The sequence below is a fragment of the Erigeron canadensis genome, chromosome 9, assembly GCF_010389155.1.
Source record: "Erigeron canadensis isolate Cc75 chromosome 9, C_canadensis_v1, whole genome shotgun sequence".
Lineage (NCBI taxonomy): Eukaryota > Viridiplantae > Streptophyta > Magnoliopsida > Asterales > Asteraceae > Erigeron > Erigeron canadensis.
The window spans coordinates 23,903,578-23,914,480 of NC_057769.1; the positions used below are offsets into that span (position 1 = coordinate 23,903,578).

The 10,903-nt window shown below is 42.6% G+C and overlaps 1 protein-coding gene across 1 annotated transcript; it reads right to left on the minus strand.

The window, feature by feature from the left end:
* Positions 1-6,948: 6,948 nt before the first annotated feature.
* On the minus strand, positions 6,949-7,692 carry LOC122583375. Its single transcript, XM_043755788.1, has one exon. It carries the CDS (start codon positions 7,690-7,692, stop codon positions 6,949-6,951), a length of 744 nt encoding a protein of 247 aa, XP_043611723.1.
* Between the last annotated feature and the right edge of the window lie 3,211 nt (positions 7,693-10,903).

Sequence of the window (10,903 nt, forward strand, 5' to 3'; positions counted from 1 at the left end):
TTTCCGGGTTTCCAACATTTTGATGCTCATTAGGTTGTACCCCATTGTTCCCATCAAGAGTTGCTTGACTTGGGCAACAATAGTCGGCATGATATTGGTGACCGTTTGAGCAATCACATCCGCCAAGTAGGCCTGGGAGCCTCACCACGACCCCTACCTCGGCCCCTACCTCGTCCTCCACCACGACCTCTACCACCCCGGCCCTACCTCTACCTCCTTGCACTTCCGGTTGAGCTTCCGGTTGAGGTTCTTCCGAGTTAGCCCTATAGTTCGTTCCAGCTCTTCTTGGTCTTACCATTTCTATAAAACAAGCAAGGCGTTGACCCGAAAGTTAGTCTCAATACTCACATGTTAGTCACACAAGTTGTCAATGCCCTCAAGTCGACATAACATACACATTTCATACCATTAAGCTAAGGCAAAAGCGATAGATTTCTAGGGAGAAATTATTACTTACCATACTGAGCTCACTACAATCATTTATCATACATCCTATAATCTAGCACGGATGGTTCAAAGTATAATCCGAATCCAATATGCTTTCTAGTTACTGATCGAGTTTGTGTACAGGGTGTACCGGCGGCTAACCCTCCACTCAATCAACTTCCCAAAAAGCATATCGATTCCTTATTATGCTTTAAACAAGCGTGCGCAACCCGTGATGTCATTAATTGCTATAACATCGGGTGACCATAAAATAGTTGATCACGCTCTTTTAGGGTTGCCACAATGTTACATCAAGTTAACGCCATAACTTCACCTCGCCCTAAATCAACAACTATTATCAAACAACAATCCATCTCAATCACAATCAAACTCAAACCAAACCATATCGTACTCAATTCATCACATAATTGGTCTCAACTACGAACTCCAATGTACACTTTCTAGGGTTCACAAAAAATCAAGTTGCACACAAAATTTCCTAGCCATGGATCTATATGAAGAGTTTTAACTTAGCCGTAGTCTAGTCGAACCACCTAATTCTCTACGACCCGCATGGGCCATTCTGTAACACCCCGAGCTAGGGCTCGAAATATTACGGAAATCATATAGCACAAGGAGGGATTATCGTAGGCAACTAAATGACATTAATGAATTCGGTGAATCCAAACAAGTCAAATATTCAAACAATGCACAAGGAGCAAATGACCATCAAAGTTTACAAAAGAGAATTCTAGAGATGGCTATCGATCCTAAGCATTAATCCAAAAGTGGGCGAATGAATCCTTGATCCATAAAGTCCATGCCCGAAACCAAAAGCTACACCAGATCATGCATCACATCCTTGAACCACCTGATTACCTGAAAAGTGTTCTACAAGTCAACACGAGGTTGGTGAGTTCGTAGTGGTGGCCCAAGATGAACCACCGACCATAACCACATATCATAAAAACAAGAAATTATCACATACAAGTAGTCTTACACGTCATCCAACCAATGCATCACTATATAACAAACGTATAAGAACAATCAATGCAATGTCAATGCCATGATGTGAATGATATGCATGCCAAACCAAAATACATATAATATGTAGGGCCATTATGCCATCTATGCAACGATACTCACAGGTCATCACCATGACCATTGTGGCATCTCAAAAACGTCGGCGAATATACGTCTATAAACCGGATGACCAACACCAGTGTATACGTCTATACCTGGATAAACACATTTGTCTCAACAGACAACCAAATCATCTCAAAGCAACCAACACAATGCAAGCCCAACAATCCATCAATCCAACATCCAATAACCAACAATATGATCAAACTATACATACATACACTTGAGAGGGCTTGCTTTCAAAGAGTCCTCGATGTTTGTATACAGGGTGTACCAGCGGCTAACCCTCCACATCTCAAACCTTTTGAAAGCGAAGTCGACTTCCATGTATGTACATCTAATCTAAATATAACCTTTCTCAATACCAACATACACAAAATTTCAATGATTCATCCATCAATCATCATTCAATCAACAACAACTAATTCAAAAAAATAAACACACAATGTACACTTTTCAGCCCGAATCTCAATAGAGTAGGGAGATACGAACTCACCTTGATTGGCAAAAGAGGCTAATATCGAATTAAGATGAGATTATAGGTGATTATAGTGCTCCACGCGTCCACAACCTAGTAATGTATACAAGACATGCATTATTCACCAAAGACGATTCTCTAACTAGGTTTTAGCTTTAGTTTATGGCTTTGAAAGACTTTCGGGACCCAACATGGTCGTTAGGGAGGTCATGTAATAGTTTGTAACCAAAATGAAGTCGCCCCAAGGTCGCCTCATTCTCAACATAAGTTATATGTTTATTTAGTTTATGTTAATGTCTTGAATTAGGTTCCAAAGAGGACACCCAACTTTAAACGACTCGTTTGTCATGTGTAGGGCACCAATAAGGTCATAAGAGTACATTCCGGAAAGGTCGGGACGATCCTAGGATGTTAGAACTAAAGCTAGGAAAAAGTTAAGTGATTTAAGCCCCCAACTGCGCCGCAACTTATCGCTGCGCCGCAGCTGAAAACAGACTCGTGAAGCTGCGCAGCAGCTTAACTAGCTGCGCAGCAGCTGAAAAACAGAATTGTGAAGCTGCGCAGCAGCTTAACTAGCTGCGCAGCAGCTCACCCAGTTCAGCATCAGCAACCCATTTCGACCTAAACACCAAAACTAACCCATAACTCATTTTTGACACCCAAAATCGATTTGTGAAGCATCAAAACTCAATATGAAGCATAAATAAGCATGTTTACACATGAATAACCCAAACCCACTTCAAAATCTTTCTTCAAAACACCAAACTCAAGTTCAAATTCGGTTTAACCCATTACTAACCCTAGACAAACCCTAATTCGACTTTTGGCCCGATTTGTGACCCGAAAATGTTTTGGCACAACTATAGATACATTTACTAACATGAAGTGAAGGTCATAGAGTAGAATTTACTTACCAAAAGCTTCACAAATCCTCAAACCCGAATTTTGATTCAAATGAGGTCATTTCTTACACTTTGGAACCCAAGTTTTTGATATGAAGTTAAAATGGTGATAAGATTTATTATTCTTGCATTAACTAAGCTTGAATTTCCATGAACTATGAATTAAATTAGAGAGAGAGAGTGAAAGGAGAGTGTGTTCTTGGGAGTAAAGAAGAGAGAGATAAGAAGAATAAGGGAAGGAAAGGATAAGGTGGGTGGGGGTTGGGTTGACTAAGGTGGGTCATGGGTCAAGACTTTGATCCATGGGTTGACCCGTCAACATAACTAATTAGTTCAAAACCCACGACATTACATCTAGCACACCGTCAACCGGCTCATTGAGTATACAATTAGTCATTTAACTACTATAATTCATAACATGACACTTAAAGTCAACGGGTCAAAATTCATGGATGTTACATTATTCCCCCGATAAAAGGATTTCGTCCCGAAATCTAACAAACACTAATTATTAAACAATTCGGGTACTTGGACTTCATATGATCCTCACGCTCCCACGTGAACTCGGCTCCGCGTCTAGCATTCCATCTAACCTTAACAATGGTATAACGCTTGTTCTTGAGCTTTTTGGTTTGACGGTCCAGGATCTCTACCGGCTCCTCCACAAAATTTAAATTCTTACCACCCGAATTTCATTCATAGGCACATGTTGTGTCGGGTCCGCCAAGCATTTGCGTAGGTTGCAAATGTGGAAGACATCATGTACTCCCCCAAGTTCTTGTGGCAATTCCAACCGATAAGCAACCTTCCCAACCGTTCAATAATCTTAAAAGGACCGATATACCTTGGCCCGAGTTTGCCTCTCTTCACAAAACGGATAACACCCTTCCATGGCGACACCTTCAACAATACATAATCCCCCGCTTCAAACTCTAGCGGTCGCCGCCTCACATCGGCATACTTCTTTTGTCTTTCACGGGCCAATTGCAATCTCTCCTTGATTTGGTAGATCACCTTTGTTGTTTCCACCACAATCTCCGGTCCAATGAGTTGGCTTTCACCGATCTCCGCCCAAGCTAAGGGAGATCGGCAAACCCTACCATATAAAGCTCTAAAAGGCGCCATTTGGATGGTGGCATGATAACTATTGTTGTATGAAAATTCCACCAAAGGCAAGTGATCTTCCCAACTCCCACTAAAATCAATGGCACATGCCCTTAACATATCTTCAAGCGTTGTATTGTTCTTTCGGTTTGCCCATCCGTTTGAGGATGAAACGCCGTGCTCATATTTAGTCGCGTACCCATTGCACGATGAAAGGCCCTCCATAAATTCGAGTTATACCGGGAATCTCTATCGGAGATGATAGAAACCGGAACTCCATGTTTAGACACCACTTCCTTGATGTACAAACGAGCTAAGGTGTCAACACCATCGGTTTCACGAATGGCCACGAAATGAGCCGACTTCGTTAACCGATCAACTATCACCCAAATTGTATCGCGACCACTTCTTGTCTTCGGTAACTTCGTTATGAAGTCCATTGCAATGTGTTCCCATTTCCATTCGGGGGCCTCGGGTTGCACTAATAATCCGGGTGGCTTCTTATGATCGGCTTTCACTTGTAAGCAAGTAAGGCACTCACTCACATACCTAGCCACATCTCGCTTCATACCCGGCCACCAATAGAAATCTCTTAAATCAAAATACATCTTATCCGACCCGGGGTGGACCGAATAAGGTGATCGATGAGCTTCATGCATGAGAAGAGTTCTTAGATTGCCGAAAATGGGAACCCAGAGCCTTCCAACTAAATAGAGCCCATTATCACTCTTCCTATCGAATTGTTGCTCCATACCATCCAAATTCTCATTACCAAAGTTTTCTGGTCGAGTGGCTTGTACTTGAGCCGCAATGATTTGATCGCGAATGTTTGGTCCTACCGTGAGGCTCATAACCCTAGCACGTCTTGGTTTAACTCGTTCCTTCCGGCTCAAGGCATCGGCTACCACATTGGCCTTACCCGGATGATAACGGATGTCACAATCATAGTCACTAAGGAGTTCAAGCCAACGTCTTTGTCTCATGTTCAATTCACTTTGATTAAAAATGTGTTGTAGGCTTTTGTGATCGGTATAAATCACGCACTTGGTGCCATAGAGATAATGCCTCCAACACTTCAAAGCAAATACTACCGCTCCCAATTCTAAGTCGTGTGTCGGATAGTTCTTCTCGTGCACCTTCAATTGGCGGGAGGCGTATGCAATAACTTTGCCCCTTTGCATAAGGACACAACCCAATCCTTGCCCCGAAGCATCACAATATACTACAAAATCTTCAACTCCATCGGGAAGGGTTAGAATGGGTGCTTCACACAACATGTTCTTAAGAGTTTGGAAGGCTTGTTCTTGTCTATTGCCCCATTCGAATTTCCGTTCTTTTTGAGTCAAGAGTGTAAGAGGTTGTGCAATGCGGGAGAAATTTTCGATAAATCTTCTATAGTAACCCGCCAATCCAAGGAATTGACGGATTTCGGAAGGTGTTTCGGGTCTCCTCCAATTCTTAACCGCTTCGATCTTACTTGGGTCAACGTGAATACCGTCTTTGCTTACCATGTGACCAAGGAAGTGAACCTTCTCAACCAAAACTCACACTTGGAGAATTTAGCATACAATTTCTCCTTTCTTAACAACTCGAGTACTTCTCGCAAGTGTTCGGCATGTTCTTCCTTCGTTTTAGAATAAACAAGTATGTCGTCAATAAAGACAATGACGGACTTGTCCAAGAAAGGGCGACACACCCGGTTCATCAAATCCATGAATACTGCTGGTGCATTGGTCAACCGAAAGGCATAACGGTGAATTCAAAGTGCCCATACCGAGTTCGGAAAGCCGTTTTATGAATGTCATCATCATGAACCCGGAGTTGATGATAACCCGAGCGGAGATCGATTTTGGAAAAGTGCTTGGCACCTTGAAGTCGGTCAAAGAGGTCATCGATTCGAGGAAGAGGATATCGATTCTTCACCGTAAGCTTATTCAACTCCCGATAGTCTATACACATTCTAAACGACCCGTCTTTCTTCTTGACAAAGAGAATGGGAGCACCCCAAGGAGATTGACTAGGACGGATGAAACCTTTCTCTTGAAGTTCCTTAAGTTGAGCTTCGAGTTCTTGCATTTCAGTGAGGGCAAGTCTATAAGGAGCTTTTGCCACGGGTGCGGCTCCCGGAATAAGATTGATACGAAAGTCAAGTTCACGAGATGGGGGTAATCCCGTAATTCTTCCGGAAAAACATCAGAGAATTCACAAACAATAGGAACAGTCTTCAATTCTACCTTTGAGATGGTAGCACTAAAGACTTTAGAATTTAGAGAATCGGAAGTTTCACCTTGAACTCTAAGAATTTTACCGCTAGACAACGGTATTTTAACAACTCTCTCCCCACAATCAATAGTTGCATTTACCGCCGTTAACCAATCCATTCCCACAATAACGTCAAAGCTACCGATTTCAAAAGGCATAAGGTCGATGTAGAATTCGATGTCGTTTAGAGTCAAAATACAATCACGAAGTATTTGACTAAGTTTTGCTAAGGTGCCATTTACCGTTTCTATATCGAGTACATAGTTTAGGGCACACGGATGCACATCAATCAAAGGAATAAAGCGAGAGGACACAAAACTATAATCGGCTCCAGAATCAAATAAAACCGTTGCATAATGACCATTAAGAAGAAAGGTACCTGCAACAACATTGGGATCATTACGGGCCTCATTTGCATTGACCGCAAAGGCTCGGCCACGGGGTTGCACTTGGTGACCTTGTTGTCCCCGGTTTTGGTTAGGCCGGCAATTTGTAGTTGATTGGGGTGAACGGCCACTTGAACTTGTTGTCCCACCCATTGAGGACAATTGTTACGGTAATGATTTGGGCTACCGCACACATAACATTCGCCTCTTCTTTGATTGCCTTGAGGAGGAAGAGCTTGAATAGGAGCTACATTGAGCGGACCCGTACCCACCCTTGGTGCCCTACATTCTTTCGCCATATGCCCCAAACGGTTACAATTAAAGCATGCCCCACATTGAACATTGGCGGGGTGGTGTCTATTGCATCTCCACAATGTGGGTGGGGCCCCACATAAGGCTTCTTCACCGGCTCCACCGCTGCCATCACCCTACCCCGATTAGCATTCTTGGAGTCAAACCTCCCCATCTTCCTTGGACCACTTGTTTCCCCAACCTCCTTTCTTTTTGATGATGACGATGATGATTTACTCAAAACTCCACTTCTTAACAAGTCTTCGGTAACACTACCGGCACGGTTAATAGCCTCGACCATGGAAGTAGGCATGACCGGGTTGATGAGAGAACGGACTTGTGGAGTCAAACCCAAAACAAACTTCTCAATGGCCCGAGACTCGGTGCTCACTAGGTGAGGAACAAGGGTAGACAACTCTTGGAATCGTCTAACATAGCCCTTGTAGTCGGCCCCATCCATTTTGAGATGGACAAACTCGATGGTCAAGTTTTGGAGCTCATAAGGTGGGCAAAACTTCTCTTTCACTTTGTTCTTGAAGTCGGCCCATTCCAAATTGTGGGCCCGACCCAAGGCCTTCTCTTGGTTCCACCAACTTAAAGCATCCTCCTTGAACATACCGGAGGCATAATAAATTCGGTCATCATAAGTACAATGACTCCTTTCAATCACCGCTTCAATCCTCTCAAACCATTTATACATTCCACGGGCCCACCCAACCCATCAAACTCCGGTGCCCCACAATTCTTGAAATCTTTGAATTGACAACCTTGGCGGTACACTCCATGTTGGTTATACCTAGCCCTATAGTTATCCGCTCTTTCGAGTTCTTCTTCTTCTTCTTCTACTACAACATGAGCTTGAGCACCCTCATCATTCACATTTCCGGGTTTCCAACATTTTGATGCTCATTAGGTTGTACCCCATTGTTCCCATCAAGAGTTGCTTGGACTTGGGCAACAATAGTCGGCATGATATTGGTGACCGTTTGAGCAATCACATCCGCCAAGTTAGGCCTGGGAGCCTCACCACGACCCCTACCTCGGCCCCTACCTCGTCCTCCACCACGACCTCTACCACCCCGGCCCCTACCTCTACCTCCTTGCACTTCCGGTTGAGCTTCCGGTTGAGGTTCTTCCGAGTTAGCCCTATAGTTCGTTCCAGCTCTTCTTGGTCTTACCATTTCTATAAAACAAGCAAGGCGTTGACCCGAAAGTTAGTCTCAATACTCACATGTTAGTCACACAAGTTGTCAATGCCCTCAAGTCGACATAACATACACATTTCATACCATTAAGCTAAGGCAAAAGCGATAGATTTCTAGGGAGAAATTATTACTTACCATACTGAGCTCACTACAATCATTTATCATACAATCCTATAATCTAGCACGGATGGTTCAAAGTATAATCCGAATCCAATATGCTTTCTAGTTACTGATCGAGTTTGTGTACAGGGTGTACCGGCGGCTAACCCTCCACTCAATCAACTTCCCAAAAAGCATATCGATTCCTTATTATGCTTTAAACCAAGCGTGCGCAACCCGTGATGTCATTAAATTGCTATAACATCGGGTGACCATAAAATAGTTGATCACGCTCTTTTAGGGTTGCCACAATGTTACATCAAGTTAACGCCATAACTTCACCTCGCCCTAAATCAACAACTATTATCAAACAACAATCCATCTCAATCACAATCAAACTCAAACCAAAACCATATCGTACTCAATTCATCACATAATTGGTCTCAACTACGAACTCCCAATGTACACTTTCTAGGGTTCACAAAAATCAAGTTGCACACAAAATTCCTAGCCATGCATGCTATATGAAGAGTTTTAACTTAAGCCGTAGTCTAGGTCGAACCACCTAATTCTCTACGACCTCGCATGGGCCACCATTCTGTAACACCCCGAGCTAGGGCTCGAAATATTACGAAAATCATATAGCACAAGGAGGGATTATCGTAGGCAACTAAATGACATTAATGAATTCGGTGAATCCAAACAAGTCAAATATTCAAACAATGCACAAGGAGCAAATGACCATCAAAGTTTACAAAAGAGAATTCTAGAGATGGCTATCGATCCTAAGCATTAATCCAAAGTGGGCGAATGAATCCTTGATCCATAAAGTCCATGCCCGAAACCAAAAGCTACACCAGATCATGCATCACATCCCTGAACCACCTGATTACCTGAAAAGTGTTCTACAAGTCAACACGAGGTTGGTGAGTTCGTAGTGGTGGCCCAAGATGAACCACCGACCATAACCACATATCATAAAAACAAGAACAATTATCACATACAAGTAGTCTTACACGTCATCCAACCAATGCATCACTATATAACAAACGTATAAGAACAATCAATGCAATGTCAATGCCATGATGTGAATGATATGCATGCCAAACCAAATACATATAATATGTAGGGCCGTTATGCCATCTATGCAACGATACTCACAGGTCATCACCATGACCATTGTGGCATCTCAAAAACGTCGGCGAATATACGTCTATAAACCCGGATGACCAACACCAGTGTATACGTCTATACCTGGATAAACACATTTGTCTCAACAGACAACCAAATCATCTCAAAGCAACCAACACAATGCAAGCCCAACAATCCATCAATCCAACATCCAATAACCAACAATATGATCAAACTATACATACATACACTTGAGAGGGCTTGCTTTCAAAGAGTCCTCGATGTTTGTATACAGGGTGTACCAGCGGCTAACCCTCCACATCTCAAACCTTTTGAAAGCGAAGTCGACTTCCATGTATGTACATCTAACCTAAATATAACCTTTCTCAATACCAACATACACAAAAATTTCAATGATTCATCCATCAATCATCATTCAATCAACAAACAACTAATTCAAACAAATAAACACACAATGTACACTTTTCAGCCCGAATCTCAATAGAGTAGGGAGATACGAACTCACCTTGATTGGCAAAAGAGGCTAATATCGAATTAAGATGAGATTATAGGTGATTATAGTGCTCCACGCGTCCACAACCTAGTAATGTATACAAGACATGCATTATTCACCAAAGACGACTCTCTAACTAGGTTTTAGCTTTAGTTTATGGCTTTGAAAGACTTTCGGGACCCAACATGGTCGTTAGGGAGGTCATGTAATAGTTTGTAACCAAAATGAAGTCGCCCCAAGGTCGCCTCATTCTCAACGTAAGTTATATGTTTATTTAGTTTATGTTATGTCTTGAATTAGGTTCCAAAGAGGACACCCAACTTTAAACGACTCGTTTGTCATGTGTAGGGCACCAATAAGGTCATAAGAGTACATTCCGGAAAGGTCGGGACGATCCTAGGATGTTAGAACTAAAGCTAGGAAAAAGTTAAGTGATTGAAGCCCCCAACTGCGCCGCAACTTATCGCTGCGCCGCAGCTGAAAAACAATCGTGAAGCTGCGCAGCAGCTTAACTAGCTGCGCAGCAGCTGAAAAACAGAATTGCGAAGCTGCGCAGCAGCTTAACTAGCTGCGCAGCAGCTCACCCAGTTCAGCATCAGCAGCCCATTTCGACCTAAACACACCAAAACTAACCCATAACTCATTTTTGACACCCAAAATCGATTTGTGAAGCATCAAAACTCAATATGAAGCATAAATAAGCATGTTTACACATGAATAACCCAAACCCACTTCAAAATCTTTCTTCAAAACACCAAACTCAAGTTCAAATTCGGTTTAACCCATTACTAACCCTAGACAACCCTAATCCGACTTTTGGCCCGATTTGTGACCCAAAATGTTTTGGCACAACTATAGATACATTTACTAACATGAAGTGAAGGTCATAGAGTAGAATTTACTTACCAAAAGCTTCACAAATCCTCAAACCCGAATTTTGATTCAAATGAGGTCATTTCTTA